This window comes from Molossus molossus, unplaced genomic scaffold, assembly GCF_014108415.1.
Source record: "Molossus molossus isolate mMolMol1 unplaced genomic scaffold, mMolMol1.p scaffold_m16_p_15, whole genome shotgun sequence".
NCBI classification, from domain to species: Eukaryota; Metazoa; Chordata; class Mammalia; order Chiroptera; family Molossidae; genus Molossus; species Molossus molossus.
The window spans coordinates 44037279-44058708 of NW_023425350.1; the positions used below are offsets into that span (position 1 = coordinate 44037279).

At 40.6% G+C, this 21430-nt stretch overlaps 1 protein-coding gene across 8 annotated transcripts in view; it reads right to left on the reverse strand.

Annotated features, from left to right (window-relative positions):
• USP34 (ubiquitin specific peptidase 34) overlaps positions 1 to 21430 on the reverse strand; it is a 255792-nt gene that overhangs the window by 221306 nt on the left and 13056 nt on the right. For 5 of the 8 annotated variants that reach the window (XM_036262509.1, XM_036262515.1, XM_036262514.1 and 2 more), the window contains exon 1: positions 774 to 853. The exons of 1 other annotated variant lie outside the window; for it this stretch is intronic. In XM_036262509.1, coding sequence (XP_036118402.1) covers positions 774 to 840 — 67 coding nt within the window. In that variant the 5' untranslated portion in view covers positions 841 to 853. Of the gene's footprint in view, positions 1 to 773; positions 854 to 1943; positions 1981 to 21430 lie in introns of those variants that run through there. 2 more of the 8 variants (XM_036262511.1, XM_036262510.1) reach the window with 2 other exon arrangements.

Below are 21430 nucleotides of genomic sequence, written 5' to 3' on the forward strand. Positions count from 1 at the left end.
TAACACTCTCCAGGGAACCACTGGTCCATATTATGCAGATCACTGGGGGAAGGGGTCCAACCAAGAGGAAGATGGGCACATGCTCAGTGAAGTAGGGGTAACATAGGAAAGATGCTTGCCTGTCTAGTCTAAACTGGGGACCAAGAATAGCCTAGAGGGGTGGAGCTACTGCAAGGGTGTGAAATCCTAAAGAATTCACTGGTTACCCTGGCCGGTTTGGGTCAGCGGTTAGAGTGTCAGCCCACGGACCAATGAGTTGCAGATTCGGTCTGGTCAAGGGCATGTACCTTGGTTGTGGTACAGCCCCAGGCCTGGTCGGATCGTGTGAGACGCAACCAGTCCATGTATCTCGCTCACATCAGTGTTTTTCTCTCTCTTTCTCTCTCCCTCCCTCCCTCCCTCCCACTCTATCTAAAGATAAATAGAAAAATATCCTCAAGTGAGGATGAATAAAAAACAAGAACTCATTGGTTAAGCTCCTAGGTAAAATTTCCAAAGAAACTTTCACTCTCTTGTTCCTCTTATGCTCATGTTTCTCCCTTGCTCCATGACCAGCACTCACCCCTGCCCAACTGGGTATAGAAGGAATGCACCTCAACATAATAGAGACCATCACGATGTTGTAATTTATAAGAAATATATATATTTGGTCATTTAGATAACCAAAATATATTTCTCACATATACAGGGTACAGGCACAAGTAGGTTTACAGTTGTGAGTATGTGAAACATTGAGTTTATTCTTGTAGTATTATATTATTTTCCATACAAACCTATTTTTGCTCCACATTGTATTTGATCTTCATTTACACTTACTGGCTCACAGCTCCCAAAATTCATGGAATTTTCTGAACTATCCCAGAGAAAGGGGAACATCTTTTGTTACAATATTTTGTCTCTTGTCCTCAGGTGAAATGGGTGTTTTGTTATTCATAACAAGCCCCTTTCCTGCACAACTGGGTTTATGTTAATGACGGTAACTTTTGACAAGCACCTAAGGAGGAAGGGTATTTACCAGGAAATAGAGGGATGGAATTTTCAGTCCCACCTCCATTTCCAGGGAGAGGAGAGGCTGAAGCAATCACCAATGGCCAATGAGTTAATCAATCATGCTCATGTAATGAAGCCTCCATAAAATAAACAAAAAAGGGCCTGCCGCTGTGATTCAGTGCTTGAGTATCAACCCATGCACCCAGAGGTTACCGGTTCAATTCCCAGTCAGGGGACATGCCCAGGCTGTGGGCCAAATCGCCAGTGGGGGACATACAGGAGGCAGCCAGTCGATGTTCTCTCTCATCTATGTTTCTCTCTTTCACCTCCCCCCTTCCTCTCTCTCAAAATCAATAAGGAAAAAAAAATTGTTTGTTTGTTTGTTTAAGAAGAGGCAGTTAGTTCAGAGACCATCCAGGCTGGGAAACCAGAATGCTTCTACATGTCACAGTGCTGGGCCCCAAGCTCCACAAGGACAGATGTCCAACTGTTCAGAACCTCACCCTACATATCTCTTCATCTGGCTGTTGATTCATATCCTTTAATATTCTTTGTAATAAATCAGTAATCTACTGAGTAAACAGGTTTCCTTGAGCCATTCTAGCAAATTAATCGAACCCAAAAGAGCCATGGGAATCTCTGATTTATAACCAGTTAGAAGTACTGGTTTGTGAGTGGTACCTGAAGTGAAGAGTGGTGATGTGGGGCTGTGCCCTTTATCTGTAAAAGTTGATACTATTTCTGGGTATACAGTGTCAGAACTGAGCACAACTGAGAAATTTTGAAACACTCTACCGGTGTCTAAGAATTGCTTGTTAATGTGGGAAGTCTCTACACAAATACACATTGGAATTGGGTCCAGAAACCCAAACCAGCTATATATGACAAGCCCACAACTCATCATACTCAATGGTGAAAACATTTCTTCTAAGAGAAAGAACAAGGGAACCCACTCTCACCACTCCTGTTCAACATAGTTCTAGAGTTATCTGTTTGCAGACGACATGATCTTCTACATAGAAAATCCTTGAGACTCCACCAAGAAGACTGCTAGAGTAAATGAATTCATTAAAGTTGCAGGCTACAAAATTGACATACAGAATTCAGTTACATTTCTATACACTAACAAACCATTTAAAAAATAAATACAAAAAACAATCTCATTTACAACAGTATCAAAAGCAACAAAATACCTAAGAATAAACGTAACCAAGAAAGTGAAAGATCTGTACACTGATGAAGGAACCTGAAGATACAAATAAATGGAAAGATATCCTGTGTTTATAGATCAGAATTACTATTGTTAAAATGTCCATACTACCCATCTCTAGATTCATTGCAGTATCTCAAAATTCTAATGGCATTTTTTTCTTTTTTTATCCTTAACCGAGGACATTTTTGCATTTATCTTCAGATACAGCAGGAGGAAGAGAAGGGGGAAGAGAGAGAGAGACAAACATCGATGTGGAAGAAAAACATCGAGTGGTTGCCACCCACGTGATCCCAACCAGGGTGGGGACAAACTGCAACCAAGCTAAGCACCCTTATCAGGAACCAAACCCAGGCCTCTCTGGTCCACTGGCCAACGCTCTAACTACTGAGCCAAACCGGCCAGGGCTCCAATGGCATTTTTCACAGAAGTAGAAAAGTAATCCTAAAATTTGTATGAAGCCACAAAAGACCCCAAATAGTCAAAACAACCCTGAGAAACAACAAAGCTTAATCACAGTTCCTGATTTCAAACTGTATTACAAAGTTATAATAATCAAAACAGTATGGTACTGGCATAAAAACTGATATACCAATCAATGGAATAGAATAAAGAATACAGAGCCCTGGCCAGTTTGGCTCAGCAGTTAGGGCGTTGGCCCACAGACCAGAGAGTCCTGGGTTCAGTTCCCGCTAAGGGCATGTACCTTGGTTGCAGTTTGTCCCTGGCCCCGGTTGGGGTCGTACAGGTGGCAACCAGTCAATGTGTCTCTCTCACATCAATGTTTCTCTCTCTCTCTTCCCCCCGCTCTATCTGAAGATAAATGCAAAAAATATCCTTGGGTGAGGATTAAAAAAAGAATACAGAACTAATCCCATGCATATATCATCAACTAATATTTGACAGGAAAGTCAAGTATATTCAAAGCTGAAAGGATGTCTCTGCAATACATAGTATTGGGAAAACTAGATATCCACAGGCAGAAGAATGAAACTGGACCCTTATCTTACATCATACACAGAAACTAATACAAAATGAAATAAAACTTGAATGTAATATCTGAAACTGAAAACACAGGCCAAAAGTTCCTTGACATCAATCTTGGCAACAACATTTTGACTATGACACAAAGAGCATAAGTAACATGTGGATGTGGCTCAGTTGGTTGAGCAGCATCCCATGCACCAGGAGGTCACTGGTTCGATACCTGGTCAGGGCACATGTCCAGGTTTTATGCTCGATCCCCAGGGCATGTGGGAGATAGCCAAGTGATGTTTCTCTCTCTCTCCCTTCCTCTCTCTGAAATAAAAAACAACATATTAAAAAAAAAAAAAAAAAAAAAGAACAAGTCCTGGCTGGTTTGGCTCAGCAGTTAGAACGTTGGCCCAAGGACCAAAAGGGTCACAGATTCAATTTCCAGTCAAGGATACATACCTGATTGCAGGTTCAATCCTCACCCTGGTCAAGGTGGTGTGGGAGGCAACCAATCAATGTGTCTCACATCAATGTTTCTTTGTCTCTCTGTCTCTCTCCCCCCTCCTCTCTCCCTTCCACTCTATCTGATAATCAATGGAAAAATATACTTGGGTGAAAAATTTTTTTAAAAGTGGTAACAAGTGTTGGCAAGGGTTTAGAGAAACGGGAACCTAGGTGCACTATAGGCAAGATTGTAAACTGGTATAGCCACAATATAAAACGGTACGGAGGTTCCTCAAAACATGCAAAAATAGCACTACCATATGACCCAACAATCATGCTTCTGGGTAGATAGCAAAAGGAAATCAAAGAAGCTAAAGAAATTATCTGCATCCAACCCCACCCCTAGGCCCCAGTCAAGTTCACTGCAGCATTACTCACAATTGCCAAAACATGGAAGCAACTTAACTGTCTAGTCATGGATGAATGTATAAGGAAGATGTAGCACATGTACACAATGGAATACTACTCAGCCATAAAAAAGGGGAATCCTGCCACTTGGGACAACATAGATGGACCTTCGGAGGCATTAAATTAAGTGAAATAGGTCAGACAGAGAAAGCCAAATACTGTATGATCTCACATATATGTAAATCTGAAAAAGCAGAACTCATTTTTTAAAAAGTAGAATGATGGTTTCTAAGAGCTGAGAGGTGTTGCCCTGGTCGGTTTGGCTCAGCAGTTAAAGCGTTGGCCTGTGGTCCAGAGAGAGCCGGGTTCAGTTCCTGCTAAGGGCGCGTACCCTGGTTGCAGTTTGTCCCCGGCCCTAGCTGGTCGTGTGGGTGGCAGCCACTTGATGTGTCCCTATCACGTCGATGTTTCTCTCTCTCTCTGTTCCTCTCTCTCCCTCCCACTCTGTCTGAACAAAAAATGGAAAAATGTCCACAGGTGAGAATAAGAGCTGAGAGGTGGAGAAAATGGGAAGAAGCTGGTTAAAGGGTACAAGCTTCCAGTTATGAGTAAGTTCTTGGGATCTAATGTACAGCATGATGACCATAATACTGTTTGAGGGCCCTGTCCAGGTAGCTCAGTTGGTTAGAGCATCAAGGTTGAGGGTTCGATCTCCAGTCAGGCACATACAAGAAAACAATGAATGCACAAGTGAAACAACCAATTGATGTTTCTTTCTCCAACAAAAAAACAATAACTTTTTTAAAAAAATACTATTATATACTTGAAAGGTACTAAGAGAATAAGTCTCAAATGTTTGTTCTCACCACCAAAATATATGATAATCATGTGAGGTAATGAATGCTTTAACTAACCTTGTGGTAATCATTTTATAATATACATACATGTATCAAATCATGATGTTATACACCCTAAAGTTACACAATGTTATATGTCAGTTATATCTCAAAGCTGTGGATAAAAACACATCAGTAGATTACAAGAACTACTGAAATAATCAATTTTGGTAGTGCTTACATGGGTGTTTACATTTGTCACAATGAATGGAACGACACACTTAAAATCAATGCAGTTCAGAAAACCTTTTTTCGCCGGCCAGTTTGGCTCAGCGGTTGGAGCGTTGGTCTATGGACTAGAGAGTCCCAGGTTCAGTACCCACTAGGGGCACACTCCAAAAAAAACCCACCTTTTTTCAAATTTTTCTCCCCCTTATTGATTTCAGAGAGAAGAAGTGAGAGGGAGAAAGAGAGAGAAACACTGATGAGAAAGAACATCAATGAGAGAGAACATCAACTGGCCGCCTCCTGCATGCCCCCTAATGGGGACTGGGTCCACAACCTGGTCATGTGTCCTGACCAGGAATCAAACCAGCAACCTACTGGTGCATGGGTCAATGCTCAACCACTGAGCCACCCTGGCTGGACTGAAGTTCAAAATATAAATGGTGATTCAAATTTTAAATAAAAAATTAAATTAAATTTTTAAAATTTAGAGTACAAAGGAAATTTGACCACTAAATGTCTTATATTGAGAAACTGCTCTTGCCCGGCCAGTGTGACTCAGTGGACTGAGTATCGTCCCATGACTAAGAGGTCCTGGTTCAATTCCCAGTAAGGGCACATGCACAGGGTTGCCGGCTCAATCCCAAGTAGGCGACATGCAGGAGGAAGCCAATCGATATTTCCCTCTCACATCAATGTTTCTCTCTCTCCCTTCTTCTCTCTCCAGAAAAATCAATGAAAACGTATTTAAAAAAAAACGGCTTTTAACTTTTTAGCTATTATAATATTGTAGCTCTGTATTTTAAAAGTATTGGTCTTGGCCCTGACTGGTTTGACTCAGCGATTAGAGCATCGGCCCGCAGACCAGAGAGTCCCGGGTTCAGTTCCCACTAGGGGCACGTACCTTGGTTGCAGTTTGTCCCCAGGCCCATGGGGTTCTGTGGGTGGCAGCCAGTCAATGTCTCTCTTTCTCTTCCTCTCTCTCTCCTTTCTGCTCTATCTGAAGATAAATGCAAAAATGTCCTTGGGTGAGGATAAAAAATAAATGTATTGGTCTTGCCCGGCTGGTATGGCTCAGTGGTTGAACGTCAACCCATGCACCAAGAGGTCGCTGGTTCGATTCCTGGTCAGGACACACACCCAGGTTGCCAGTCAAATCCTCAGTGCGGGGCATAAAGGAGGTGGCCAATCGTTCTCTCTCATGGATGTTTCTATTTCTCTCTCCCTCTCCCTTCCTCTCTCTCTAAAATTAAAAATTAAAAAAATTTTTTTAAAAAGTAGTGGTCATATAGAGAACCATACTGAAATACATATAGGTAGCATGTAATGTCTGGTTCTTCAAAATTCTCAAATAATGCCCTGGCTGGTTTTGGTCAGTGGTTAGAGCGTCAGCCCTCAGACCCAAGGGTTGTGGGTTCAATTCCAGTCAAGGGCACGTGCCTGGGTTGCAGACTCCATCCCTGGCCCAGTCTGAGTCATGAGAAGCAACCAATCAATGTGTCTCTCTCACATAGATGTTTTTTTCTCTCTCTCTCTCTCCGTCCCTTCTTCCCTTCCACTCTCTCTAAAAATCAATGGAAAAATACCCTCAGATGAGAATATACAAAATATAAAAATTAAGAAAAATTATCCAATGAATAGGGAAAGAAAATGAGTATGGTACAAATAAAACAAATTTGTCCATGAGTTGGTAACTGTTGATTGGGTGATGGGTACATAAATATCACTGCCCATGAACCTTTCCACTTACTAAATTTGTCTATAATGAAGTTAAAAACAAGCATACCAAAAAACAAGACTAGCCTTGGCCAGTTTGGCTCAGCAGTGACAGCGTCACTGGGTTATGGGTTCGGTTCCCGATAAGTGCACATACCTCGGTTACAGTTTGTCCCCGGTCCCAGTTAGGGTCATGTGGGTGGCAATCAGTCAATGTGTCTCTCTCACATCAATGTTTCTCTCTCTCTCTTCCCCCCTCTCTCCCTCCTGCTCTATCTGAAGATTTTTTAAAAAATTGTCCTCGGGTGAGGATTAAAAAAAACACACACAAGACTACAAACCACGTATCAAAAACAGAGAGAGAAAAAGAGGCTCATTTTCAGAATTCAACTATTTTGGAATATGTATCAATACCTCATTCCTTTTCATGGCTTAATAATTTCCCAGTCTATAGATATATACATTTTGTACTTATTGAATATGTTCTCAATAATTTTTTTTTCATGCTATTGTAAATTGCAGTTTTTCTTTTTTTTTTTAAATCCTTCCAGAGGATACTTTTCCATTTATCTTCAGGTAGAGTAGAAGGGAGGGAGGAACAGTGATGTGAGAGAAATATATCGACTGGTTGCCTCCTGCATGACCCAGACCAGAGACGGGACCAAACCGCAACTGAGGTATGTGTCCTTGACTGGAATCGAACCCGAGACTCTTTGGTCTGAGGGCCAATGTTCTAACCGCTGAGTAAAACCGGCCAGTTGGCCCTGTTTTCTAAGAGTCACTTTTGCAATGTCCATTGCTAGTGTATAGAAACTGAATTGAGTTTGTATATTGATCCTGTACAAAACTTATCCTGTACAAAACTCTCCAAACACTGTTAAATTAAAAATCTAGCATGGCTGGAATGGCTCAGTGGTTGAGCATCAACCCATGCACTAAGAGGTCGCCAGTTTGATTCCTGGTCAGGGCACATGCCCAGTTTGTGGGCCCAATGCCCAGTGGTAAGCATGCAGGAGTTAGACAACTGATGTTCTTTCTCATTGATATTTCCATTTCTCTCTCCCTCTCCCTTCCTCTATCTGTAAAGTCAATAAAGAAAAAAAATTCTTTAAATGAGGTCGCTGGTTCAATTCCCAGTCAGGGCACATGCCCAGGTTGTGGGCCCAATCCCCAGTGGGAGGCATGCAGGAAGCGGCCAATCAGTGTTCTCTCTCATCAATGTTTCTATCTCTTCCTCTCTCCCTTCCTCTCTCTCTAAAATCAATAAAAAAATATATATATATTTGTTTTTTAAAAGTAAGCAAAGGATTTAAATGGATCTTTCTCCAAAAATGATATACAAATGACAAATAAGTACATGAAAAGATGTTCATCATTATTATTCATCATGCAAACCAAAACCACAAAGAGATACCACTTTACATCCACTAGGATGGCTAGAATAAAATACAGGTATACCTCGTTTTATTGAGCTTCACAAATAAGTGTTTTCATCAACATCAAGGCAAAAACCTCCATCAGCAAAAGTGTATGACTCACTGAAGGTTCAGATGAGGGTTAGCATTTTTTAGCAATAAAGTATTTTTTAAATTAAGGTATTACATTGTTTTTCAAGATACAATGCTATTACATCCTTAATAGATTATCATATAGTGTAAACATAACTTATATACTTAAAAGAGAATTTGTGATTCTCTATTTCAATATTTGCTTTATTATGGTGATCTGTTGCTTTTCCCCGTCGATTTGTCTCTGTTTTAGTTGTAATTCCAGTTTGGTCCTGAGAGATGGTCTGTGTAGCTTCCATTCACTCCGCTGCCATTTTGGAATCTCCTCTATTATGGTGATCTGGAACCAAACCCACAATATCTCTGAGGTATGCCTATACAGAAAATAACAAATGTTGAGAATATGGAGAAGATGGAACCCTCATACACTGCAGAAGGAAATATAAAATGGTGCTGCACTTTGGGAAAGAGTTTGGCAGGGTTTTTTTTTTCTTTTTGTTTTTTTATTAATTTATTTTTGTTACAGATGTTTCTCCTTTTTGTCCCCATTGACACCCTCCTCCCCATCCCCCCCACCTCTATTGTCTGTGTCCATTGGTAATGCGTACATGCATATTAAGTTCTATGGTTTATCTCTTCCCTCCCCCCACCACCCCCTCTTCTAAGGGTTGTCAGTCTGTACCCTACTTCCACGTCTCTGGGTCTACCCTATTCCTCAGACTGTTATGTTCATTATATTCCACAAATAAGTGAGATAATGTGATATTTGTCTTTCTCTGCTTGACTTGTTTTGCTTAGGCTAATACTTTCCAGGTCCCTCCATTGTTGTCTCCAAGGATAAGTGATTTTTCTTTCTTACAGCTGCATAGTACTCCATTGTGTACATGTACCACAGCTTTTTTATCCATTCATCTACTGATGGACACTTGGACTGTTTCCAGATCTTAGCTATCGTAAATAGTGCAGCTATGACCATGAGGTACATATATTCTTTCTGGTTGGTGTTTCAGGCTTCTTAGGATATATTCCTAGAAGGGGGTCACTGGGTCAACTGGAAGATCAATTTTTAATTTTCTGAGGAAACACCATATTGTTTTCCATAGTGGTTGCACCAGTCTGCAATTCCACCAGCAGTGTACTAGAGTCCCCTTTTCTCCACACCCTCACCAACACTTGTTGTTTGATGATTTGTTGATGGCGGCCATTCTGACAGGTGTGAGGTGATACCTCATTGTTTTAATTTGCATCTCTCTGATGATTAGTGACGTTGAGCATTTCTTCATATGTCTCTTGGCCATTTTATGTCCTTTTTGGAGAGGTGTCTATTTAGTTCCTCTGCCCATTTTTTAATTGGGTTCTATGTCTTCTTTTTGTTGAGTTGTATGAGTACTCTATATATTTTGGAAATTAACCCCTTATCTGATGTATCATTGGCAATGATGCTCTCCCATACAGTGGGTTGCCTTTTCATTTTGATAGTTGTTTCTTTTGCTGTGCAAAAGCTTTTGAGTTTGATGTAGTCCCATGTGTTCATTTTTTCCTTTGTTTCTGTTGCCTTAGGTGATGTATCAGTGAAAATTCTGCTGTCTATGATGTTCGAAATTTTGTTGCCTACATTTTCTTCTAGGATTTTTATAGATTCATGGGTCACATTTAAGTCTTACCTATTTTGAGTTTATTCTTGTGTATGGTGTAAGTTGGTGGTCTAGTTTCATTTTTTTGCATGTAGCTGTCCAATTTTCCCAGCACCATTTATTAAAGAGGCTGTCTTTACTCCATTGTATGCTCTTGCCTCCTTAGTCAAATATTAATTGAGCATAATGTCTTGAGTGCATTTCTGGGTTCCCTGTTCTGTTCCACTGGTCTATATGCCTGTTCTTGTGCCAGTACCAGGCTGTTTTGATTACAGTAGCTTTGTAGTATAACCTGATATCTGGTATTATGATCCCACCTACTCTGTCCTTCTTTTAAAATTAAACTGAGTTACCATTTGACCTAGTAATTCAACTCCTAGCTATACACCTAAGAGAAATGGAAACTAAGTCCACAGAAAAATTTTTACACAAATGTTCATAGAAGCATTATTCATAACAGCCAAAAGGTAGAAAAAAACAAAATGTCCATCACCAAATGAATGGATAAACAAAATAATGATATATATACATACAATGAACTATTAAGCCATGAAAAGAAATTAAGTACTGATACATACTCCAACATGGATGGATCCTGAAAACATGTTATGTGAAAGTAGTCACAAAAGACAATATATTATGATTCCAGATTCCATTTATACAAAAGATTCAGCCCTGGCCAGTTTTGCTCAGCAGTTAGAGCATTGGCCTGTGGTCCAGAGAGACCGGGGTTTGGTTCCTGCTAAGGGCATGTACCTCGGCTGCAGTTTGTCCCCAGCCCTGGTTGGGTCGTGCGGGTGGCAACCACTGGATGTGTCCCTTTCACGTCGATGTTTCTCTCTGTCTCTCTCCCTCCCACTCTATCTGAACGGGGAATGAAAAAATGTCCTTGGGTGAGGATTCAAAAAGAAAAAGATTCAAAATAGGCAAATACATAAAATAGATTATTGCTTCGGGTTGGGAGGATGGGGGATTTTAAATATTTGTTAATTTTTGAGGTAATGAAAAGTGTTCTAAAATTGATTGTGGTGATAGTTGCATAATTCTGTGAATATACTGAAAGCCACTGAGTTGTCTAGTTTTTATGGGTAAGGTTTTTGTGGTTTTTTTTGTTTTTGTTTTTAATCCTCACCCGAGGACATTTTTCCATTTTTGTTCAGATAGAGGGGGGGGAAGGAGAAAGAGAAACATTGACATGAAAGGGACACATGGAGTGGCTACCTCCCACAAGACCCCAACCAGGGCCGGAGACAAATCGCAACCAAGGTATGTGCTCTTGAATGGAACTGAACCCACAACTCATTGGTACGCGGGCCGACGCTCTAACCGTTGAGCCAAACCGGCCAGGGCTTGTCTTGTTTTTTAATAGTTTACTGATTTTTAGAAAGAGAGGAAGGGAGAGAGAGAAACTTAGATGCGAGAATACATCAATGGGCTGCCTCCTGCATGCCCCCCTCCCCCCCGCCACACCTCCGGGAATCGAGTGAGAAACCCAGACAGGTGCCCTGACTGGAATGGAACCAGAAACCTTTCATGGGACAACTCCCACCAACTGCCTAATCAATTGAGCCATGCTGTCCAGGGCTTAATGGGTGAGTTTTAATGTAAAGCTGTTACCAATAATAAAGTAAAATAAATAATAATAAAGGTTTGTGGAAATTCCATTTAAATATAAACAAGAAATACAATGCCTAGGAATAAATGTAAAGGAATCGTGCAAAACCTACATAGAGGGAAAAAACCCACAGAGGTTCACAAAGAAACATAGAAGACTATATAAATTTAAAAATATATTATGTTACCTGAACAGGCAAAATCAATACTGTAAGACTTTGACTCTATTAATAAACATTATGCAATTTCAATAAAAATTCCAATGTTGGGCGATAATGCACCAAACAAAAGTCATCCTTTTTTTGTTGTTGTTAATCTTCACCTGAAGATATTTTTTCATTGACAAAGTGGACGGGGGGGGGGGGCAGACAGACAAAGACAGACAGACATCGACTGCCTCCCACATGACACTGACCAGGGCACCAGGGATTGAACCTGAAATACATACCCTTGACTGGGAATCAAACCCACGACCCTTTGGTCCACAGGCCGACACTCTAACCACTGAACCAAACTGGCCAGGGCCAAAAGGATTCTCCAGCTTTTGTTTTTGATCTTTTTTTCTAATCCTCACCTGAGGATATTTTTCCATTTATTTTCAGATAGAGCGTGAGAGAGAGATAGAGAAACATCTATGTGAGAGAGACACATCGCTTGCTTGCCTCCCGCATGACCCCGAGCAGGGCCAGGGACTGAACCGCAACCAAGGTACATGCCTTTGACCAGAATTGACGAGAAATGGTCTGCAGGCTGATGTTCTAACCACTGAGCAAAACCCACTAGGACAAGGATTCTTCAGTTTTATCCCAAGGAATAAATAATTTTTCAGTAGATAATTCAGTAGATATGAAAAGAAATCAGTAGGTATTCTAATACTACCAAGTACTAAAATATATCATAAAGCAACTAAATTAAAACCAGATAATTAAGCAAAAAGCTTAAAAATGGACCTCTAAGGATATACTCAAGAATTTTGTATAAAATAAAGGTGACATTTCAAATCAGTGGAAAAAAGATGGGTGCTGCCCAGCCGGTGTGGCTCAGTGGACTGAGCATCAAACTGAGAGATCCTGGTTTGATTCCTGGTAAGGGAATGTCCCCAAGTTGCAGGCTCGATCCCCAGTAGGGGATGTGCAGGAGGCAGCCCATCCATGTATCTCTTACATCGATGTTTCTCTCTCTCTTCCCCTTCCTCTCTCTCTCTTATAAAAAAAAAAAAAAAAAAAGATGGGTACTAAGTAATAGTTTGAGAAAACTAATATTAGATCTCACTTCATAACTTATGCCAAAATAAATTCCAGATGGATTAAAAATTAAACAAATCCATAAAAGCTAAAAAAATTAAACATCTGATCCCAGAATGGGAAAAGCCTTTCTAAATAACAATAGACTACTCAGTACTAAAACTCAGAAATAAAATATATCAATACAAATAATGAAAATATCCTCAATATTTGAACTCTTGCAGGAACCAAAACATTTAGGACAGTGACTATATCTTCTCTCTACTACATGGATTTTTAAAAATGGAATATCCAATGCCAATAAACAGGTACTCTCAAATACCGCTATTGGGGTATAAATTAGTATAACCTCTCTAGAAGGCAGTTAAGCAATCAGAAGCCTTAAATATTTTTACCTTTTGACCCAGGACATGCACCAGGTTTCTATGCTCAAAGATATTTTCGAAACTTTTTTTGTAACAGGAAAACACTAGTTAAAAGTGTTATATTCAAAATATGAAAAGTAGACTGCCATTAAATTCTGTTCTCAGATATACCTAAGGACATGAGAAAATGTTCATTTAAAAGAGCAAACACGCCCTGGCCGGTTTGGCTTAGCGGTTGGAGCGTTGACCTACAGACCAGAGTCCCGGGTTCGGTTCCTGCTAGGGGCATGTACCAAAAAATAAATAAATAAATACCATCAAATCATACTAAAAAAAAAAAAAAAAAGCAAACATTATGGCCCAGCTGATGTGGTCAGTGGCTGAGTGTCGACCCATGCATCAAGAGGTCACCAGTTCAATTCCCAGTCAGGGCCCATGCATCAGCCAGATCCCCAGAGGAGGGCATGCAGGAGGCGGCCAATCTATGTTGTCTCTCACTGATGTTTCTCTCTCTTCCTCTCCCTCCAAAAATGAATAAAGAAAAAAAATTTATTTTATTTTTTTTAATTTTTGGTACATGCCCCTAGCGGGAACCGAACCAAGGACTCTCTGGTTCGCAGGCTGACAGTTCAACCACTGACCAAACTGGCCAGGGCAAAAAAAAAAGTTTTATTTTAAAAAAAAAAAGGTGAGCACTACGTATGAACTCAATTTTTTATATGCATTCACTGAAATTAGCTGGAATGATATGCAGTAGTCCCCCCATATCTATGGGAGATACATTCCAAGACCCCAGTGGATGCCTAAAACCGTGGATAGTACTGAATCTTTTATACAGTATGTTTTATCCTGTAAATACACACACTTTACAGGTTGTCTTTTGCATTCCAAATTGCCAGCATCACCACTCTGGTGCTTTGGGGAAGATTCACATCCTGAGCAGGACGGAGTGGGAAGGCGCAAGATGTCACTGAACCACTCAGAAAGCCTGGCTCACCATTTAAAACTCACAAAACCTTTATTTCTGGAATATTCCATTCAATGTTTTCAGACCGTGGTTGACAACTGACACCTCAAATCGCAAAAATCAAAACTGCAGATGAAGGGGACTACTGTAAATTTTAACAATGTAATTACAAATGTTTTACGTCGGTATTTTCGAAGCTTTCTACACTGATGATATATATTACATCCATCCACCAAAGAAAAAATTTTTTTTTTAGTGAAACAGAAAGGGAAAGCATTGCTCAATGTGAAATTAGAGAACAACTCTCCATTTGCTTTGGTAAACAGGAGGCCACTGGTGACTTGTGACCATCTAGTTTTAGTTGAAAGCAGAAGCCAGATTTCAGAAACTTGAGAACTTAAAATGCTAAAGGAAAATAAAGAGAGAGAACTGAAGAGCAAGGTCCTAGAGAGTGGTTCTCAACCTTCCTAATGCTGGGACCCTTTAATCCAGTTCCTCATGTTGTATGTGGACGGAACTGCATGTGCATGGACTCGCCTGGAGACGGACAGAGGAGAGATGTCTCGGTTCCTAAGACCATAGGAAAACTTATTTCCGATGGTCTTAGGTGACTCCTGTGAAAGGGTAGTTCGACCCCAAAGGGGTCGCAACCCACAGGTTGAGAACCGCTGTCCTAGAGAAAATGGAAGGAAATAAAACCAGAAACAACTCTTTGTGAAGTTTCAAGAAAGACAAACTATGTTTACTTTCCCTACAAAATTTTTTACTAAATAACTACTTTTTCAATTCCAATCAATTTTTTAAAATTGCTTAAAGGTCAACTTCAATTCTATCAATTCCATGAAGACTTCTCCAATCTTAGCAAACACTAAATTCCTCCCACTGTGCTTCAGCTACATATATTTTATGAAATTTCTCTTCTCATACTGTTGTGTTTTTTATTTTTTGTGTATTTCTTATGCTGGCCCTATGTGAAGTGTTTACATGCATTATCTTATTTAATCCTCACAAAATCCCTATCCGGTGTGTTTTTAGGGTATTATCCTCATTTCCAAATAAGGAAGGCACTGTTAGGGAACTTAACCACAGTGGAACATCTAGTAAATTACAGGAACAGAATTTGAACTCAGGTCAGTCAGATTCCAGAAATCACTCCCTCAACTACTATCCTACTGCCTCCTCTGTATTGAACGCTAACCTTCCGTAAGGGAAGATATTCACCTAAATGTATTTCTACATCTACCACAGTGTCCTGCACAATGCTTTAGGCGTTAAACATTCAATATATTTGTTATATATCGAAAAAAGTATTTAAACATAAAGAGTTAAAAAAGACACACAAAATAATCAAGTCAGTAAATGTAATGTTAAGAATGGTTTTCAGGCCCTGGCCAAGTAGCTCAGTTGGTTAGAGCATTGTCCAGATAATACAAGGTTAAAGGTTCTCTCTACCTCTGGCCCTGGCTGGTTTGGCTCAGCGGTTGGAGCGTTGACCCGCGGTCCAGAGAGACCCAGGTTCAGTTCCCGCTAAGGGCACGTACCTTGGTTGCAGTTTGTTCCCGGCCCAGGTTGGGGTTGGGCAGGAGGCAGCCACTTGATGTGTCCCTTTCACGTCAATGTTTCTCTCTCTCTCTCTCTCTCTGGGCGGGAGGCAGTCACTTGATGTGACCCTTTCACGTCGATGTTTCTCTCCCCCCCCCCAACCCCGCCTTCCCACGCTCTCTGAACAAAAATAGAAAAATGTCCCCAGGTGAGGACAAAAAAATTTTAAAGGTTCTATCTCTGGTCACATACAAGAATCAACCAATTGCCCTGGCTCAGCGGTTAGATCATCGGCCTGTGGTCCGGAGAGACCCAGGTTCGGTTCCCGCTAAGGGCATGTACCTCGGTTGCAGTTTGTCCCCGGCCCTGGATGGGTCGTGTGGGTGGCAGCCACTCGATGTGTCCCTTTCACATCGATGTTTCTCTCTCTCTCTCTCTTCCTCCTACTCTATCTCAACAAAATGTTGAAAAATGTCCTCGGGTGAGGACTAAAAAAAAAAAGAATCAACCAATGAATGCATAAATAAGTGAAACAACAAATCGATGTCTCTGTTTCTCTCAAATCAATCAATAAAAAAAAAAATTTTAATGGTTTTCGCCCAGCTGGTGTGGCTCAGTGGTTGAGAGTCAACCCGTGAACCAAGAGGTGGCACATGCCTGGGTTGCGGGCTCGATCCCTGGTGGGGGGCGTGCAGGAGGCAGCCGATTGATGTTTCTCTCTCATTGATGTTTCTATCTCTCTCCCTCTCCCTTCCTTTCTCTCTAAAAAAAAAAAAAAAAGAAGAAGAAAAATCAATAAAAATATATATTTTTTTAAAATGGTCTTCAACTTTCCAACCTGGGCCCAGCAGAATGGTTCCCTCAAAGAAGAGTAGAGAAGGGCCACTCTGCCATCAATGAGGTAGTGACCAGAGGATACACCATCAACATTCACCAGTGCATCCACAGAGTGGGCTTCAAGAAGCATGCTATTCAGGCATTCAAAGAGATCCAGAAATCTGCCATGAAGGAGTTGAAACTCCTGATGTGCACAATGACACCAGGCTCAATGAAGGTGCCTGGGCCAAAGGAATAAGAAATGTTCCATACTATATGCCTGTTTGGTTGTTCAGAAAACATGAGATGAAAATTCATCAAACTCTTTATGTTACTTATGTACTCGTCATCACTTTAAAAAATCTACATATAGTCAATGTGGGTAAGAACTAACCACTGATTATCAAATAAAGTTATAAAACTATTAAGAAAATTTTTTTCACTATAGCACAGCCTACTACATACCTGTGTTTGCTGCCTAGAAACAATTTCACTTTCTTCATGGCCACAACATGCAAATTTTCTTTTTTGAGAAACACATACTTTTTTTTTCAGCTATGAGGTTTGGGTGGGATCAGCTTTAGGAACGGGGGTCATATTCAGTTTAAGACAACTAAAACCCATCCTCTTTGAATTCGTTCAGGAATAAGGCCAATGATATATGAAGTCCATTTGCTACTGAAATTTTAGAAAAAGAAGCATCCATGTTCTTTCTTGTACAATATGTTTTCCCAAAGAGATTCTCTTTTCCTCTGGGTAGTATAAATACATGATTTCCCAAACAGTGTGGTATTAACATGGTACAACAGCCATTTCTGCTACCATTAAAGGGGACAAACTGAGGTCAAAACCAAGAAAGCACAGTAGAGCAAGCTATGAAGAAATGAAGTCCTAATACTGTTATGAATCCATAAATTAAAAGTAGTCCACACCTGGAATTCGTGGTTACTTCTTTTTTAAAAAAAATCCTGTTGCTTCTGCCATATGGGCTGTTTTTTTGTTTTTGTTTTGTTTTGTTTTATCCTCACCCAATGACATTTTTGTATTTGGGAGGGAGAGAGGGGGAAGAGAGAGAGAGAAACATCGACATGAGAGAGACACATCGACCAGCTGCCACTCACACAACCCCAACCAGGGCCAGGGACAAATTGCAACCGAGGTACGTGCCCTTAACGGAAACTGAACCCAGGTCTCTCTGGTGTGTGGGCCAGCGCTCTAATCACTGAGCCAGACTGGCCAGGGCTGGGCTGTTTTTTCTTTCTGTCCTTGTGACAGAGTACTAAACTGGTTTGAAAGTAATTCCCAATCTCAGATTTCTAACCCATGGATGTTAATACCAAAGGATCTTCAGGAACTTTTTTAAAAACCTTTACAAAATAAGGTATTAAAAAAAAACCAATAGAGCATCTTTTTATGAAGGGGTAGTGAGGAAGACACCACAAAGGCAAGAAATGAGAGTATTTGAGAAATCCAAGAAAATTGGGAAAAACACCACATCTAGCCTACCCCTGTCCCCTCGACCATTACCCACCTACAGTGATCTTAATATTTTTCCAGCTATTTTAACAAATAAGTATTAACCCTAGTTATGTGTGGGTACCATGTAGGTTAGTTAATATAACAGATACCTGCAATCAAAGAACTTACAGTGTTATAACACAAAGACATTAAACAAGTAAATAAAAAGAAATGCATAATTCTAAACTGTGGTGCTATAAAGGTTAAGAACCAGAACTACTTTAGATTGGATGTTCAAAAAAGGCCCCTCTGAAAAAATAAGATTTAACTCAAGACCTGAAGGCATAGGAAGGTGCTAAGTTCCAAGTGTACAGAAAAGGCACAGTGGCAGCAAAGAACATCAATTTAAAAAAAAGACAAGCCCTGGACAGTTTGGCTCAGCGGTTAGAACGTTGGCCCGCGCACCAGAGAGTCTCGGGTTCGGTTCCCGCTAATGGTATGTACCTCAGTTGCAGTTTGTCCCCAACCCCGGTTGCGGTTGTGTGGGTGGCAAGCACTTGGTGTGTCTCTCTCACATTGATGTTTTTTTCTCTCTCTCTTTTCCTCCCTTTCTCCCTCCTGCTCTATCTAAAGATAAATGCAAAAATGTCCTCAGGTAAGGATTAAAAAAAAAAAGACAAAACAAGTAAAGGAACCTTAGCAGTAGCTATGTGTCAGGCAGAGCCTCACAAATCACAAAGCTGTTCTACTCCACTCATTTCCAGAAACTATACCAACCAGTTAAAGGCCCAGTTCAATCTTCCATCTTCTTTGAAACCTTGCCTAATCCATTTTAGTCAGAATAAATCTCTCTATAGTTCCTTTAACAGTTTTTCATGAGTTTTCCAACTCCTAGAGGCAAGCTTCTTTTATAAAAAACAACAAAAAACAGCATGCCCTGTCCAGCTTTGCTCAGTGGGTTGGGCACTGGCCCACAGACTAAAGGGTCAAGGGCTCGATTCCCAGTCAAGGGCACATACCTGGGTCGTAGGTTTGATCCTCGGCCCCAGTGGGGGCACATGCAGGAGGCAACCAATCGATGTTTCTCTCTCTCCCTCCCTTCTTCCCTTCTACTCTCTCTAAAAATCAGTGGAAAAAATATCCTTTGTTGAGGACTAACAAAAAAGGATAGCATAGTTTTCCAGCTGGTGTGGCTCAGTTGATTGTCATCCCATGCGCCGAGAGGTCGCTGGTTCGATTCCCAGTTAGAGCACATGCCCAGGTTTCAGGCTCAATATCGAGTAGGGTGTGAGGCAGCCAATCAATGTTTTTCTCTCATCTATGTTTCTCTCTCTCTCTCTCTTCCTCTCTCTCTCTCTCTATAAAAAAAAAAAAAAATCAATAAAAACATATTTTTAAAAATGTTTTAAAAAATCCCTGGCCAGTTCGGCTCAGCGGTTAGAGCGTTGGCCTGCGGTCCAGAGAGACCTGGGTTCAGTTCCCGCTAAGGGCACGTACCTCGGTTGCAGTTTGTCTCTGGCCCTGGTTGGTCGTACGGGTGGCAACCACTCGATGTGTCCCTTTCACATCGATGTTTCTCTCTCTCTCTCTCTCTTCCTCTCTCTCCCTCCCACTCTATCTGAACAAAAAATGAAAAATGTCCTCGGGTGAGGATTAAAAAAAAAAAAATGTTTAAAAAAAGACAGCATGGTTAATAAAGAGTACAATGAGGACAAATAATAACTAAATTCTAGTCCTAGCTCTGCCACTTATTAGCTGTGTAACCTTGACAAATCATTCTATTTCTTATCGTTTTTATGAAGCTCAATGAAGAAATACGAAATTACACAGTGTTCAAATAGTTTCAGAAGTAGATCATCATCATTGTACATAATTTAACACAATACTATTCCAACTGCACAAGCACTGCAATACTATCACCTGTAACCTGGGCACAATGTTTATAATACTTGAAAAGCGTTTCATGTTGTGTTGGCTTTTTGAGCACCCATATAATATTGTGAGTGGTTTTCAAGCTTATTTATAAACAGCTACACTCTTTCTGTCCAAAAGAAATCTTACACCCTAACTAATAAAACAGATCAAAATAAGCTCTTCTTTTGAAACAAGGGAAAAGGTTCCAAAGTCCTTCTCATTCCCTTGAAATAGGGTCTTTTCCACTCCAAGGAACAGTTCATAAACTAAGGCTCACTACTGAAAAGCTTGAAGAGGAAAGAATTAAGGACAAGATCCTGTGGCTTGCTACCAATCAAGTCCCTCCAGGTTGACAAAAGAATACATCTCCTCTTTTTCTCAAGGATAGCATCAGATTCTTTCGGGTGCCTTAATGTAGTCAAACTACGTCACATCTATAGGGGCATTTCCATGTTTTACCATATTAATTTCCAGAACAAAGAAAAAAAATAAGACTGTTTTAATATAAGTTGCTTATTAGTGACATGTAAATTTTTTTTTTTTTTTAATCCTCACCCGAGGACATTTTTCCATTTTTTGTACAGATAGAACGGGAGGGAGAGAGAGGAAGGGAGAGAGAGTGAGAAACATCGACATGAAGGCCGCCACCCGCACGACCAACCAGGGCCGGGGACAAACTGCAACCGAAGTACGTGCCCTTAGCGGGAACCGAACCCGGGTCTCTCCAGACCGCAGGCCGACGCTCTAACCGCTGAGCCAAACTGGCCAGGGCGTCAATTTTTTTACTATCTTTTCATTCTTTGTCTTTACTGATTAATTATTTAATAGTGGCAAGTTTCTCTTGCAGTTCCCAAAATGAAGAGGAAAAAAATAAATAACCTAAGGCCCAGCTGGTGTGGCTCAGTGGTTGAGCATCGACCCATGCACCAAGAGGTCGCTGGTTTGATTCCTGGTCAGGGCACATGCGCAGGTTGTGGGCCTGATCCCCAGTGGGGAATGTGCAGGAGGCAGCCAAATGATGTTCTCTCTCATTGATGTTTCTATCTCTCTGTCTTCCTTCCTCTCTCTCTAAAATCGATAAAGAAAAAAAATCTTAAAAGTAAATAAATAAATAAATAACCTAAGACAATTCTTGCCAATTTCTGTTCTTCTGGAAACTTAAGAGCTAAACTTCACAAACACAAAACCACAGTTCTAACATCTTCACTGGATGGAATCTTCCCAGACCTGGAGATTTTAATTCTTAAGACCACTAACAAAGCTCTCATTATTCCTCATCAATCTGGAAGTTAGATTCTTTCTTAATACATGATTTTTCCTGCCAGTTTGGGGACTCCTCTCAGAAGGGAAAATGGAACAATATATTATTAGAGTAAAACATTCCTTTTTTTTTTTTTTTAAATCCTCACCTGAGGACATTTTTCCATTTTTTGTTCAGATAGAGTGGGAGGGAGAGAGAGAGAGAGAAAAAAACATCGACGTGAGAGAGACACATCGAGTGGCTGCCACCCACACAATCCAAACAGGGCCAGGGACAAACTGCAACCGAGGCACATGCCCTTAG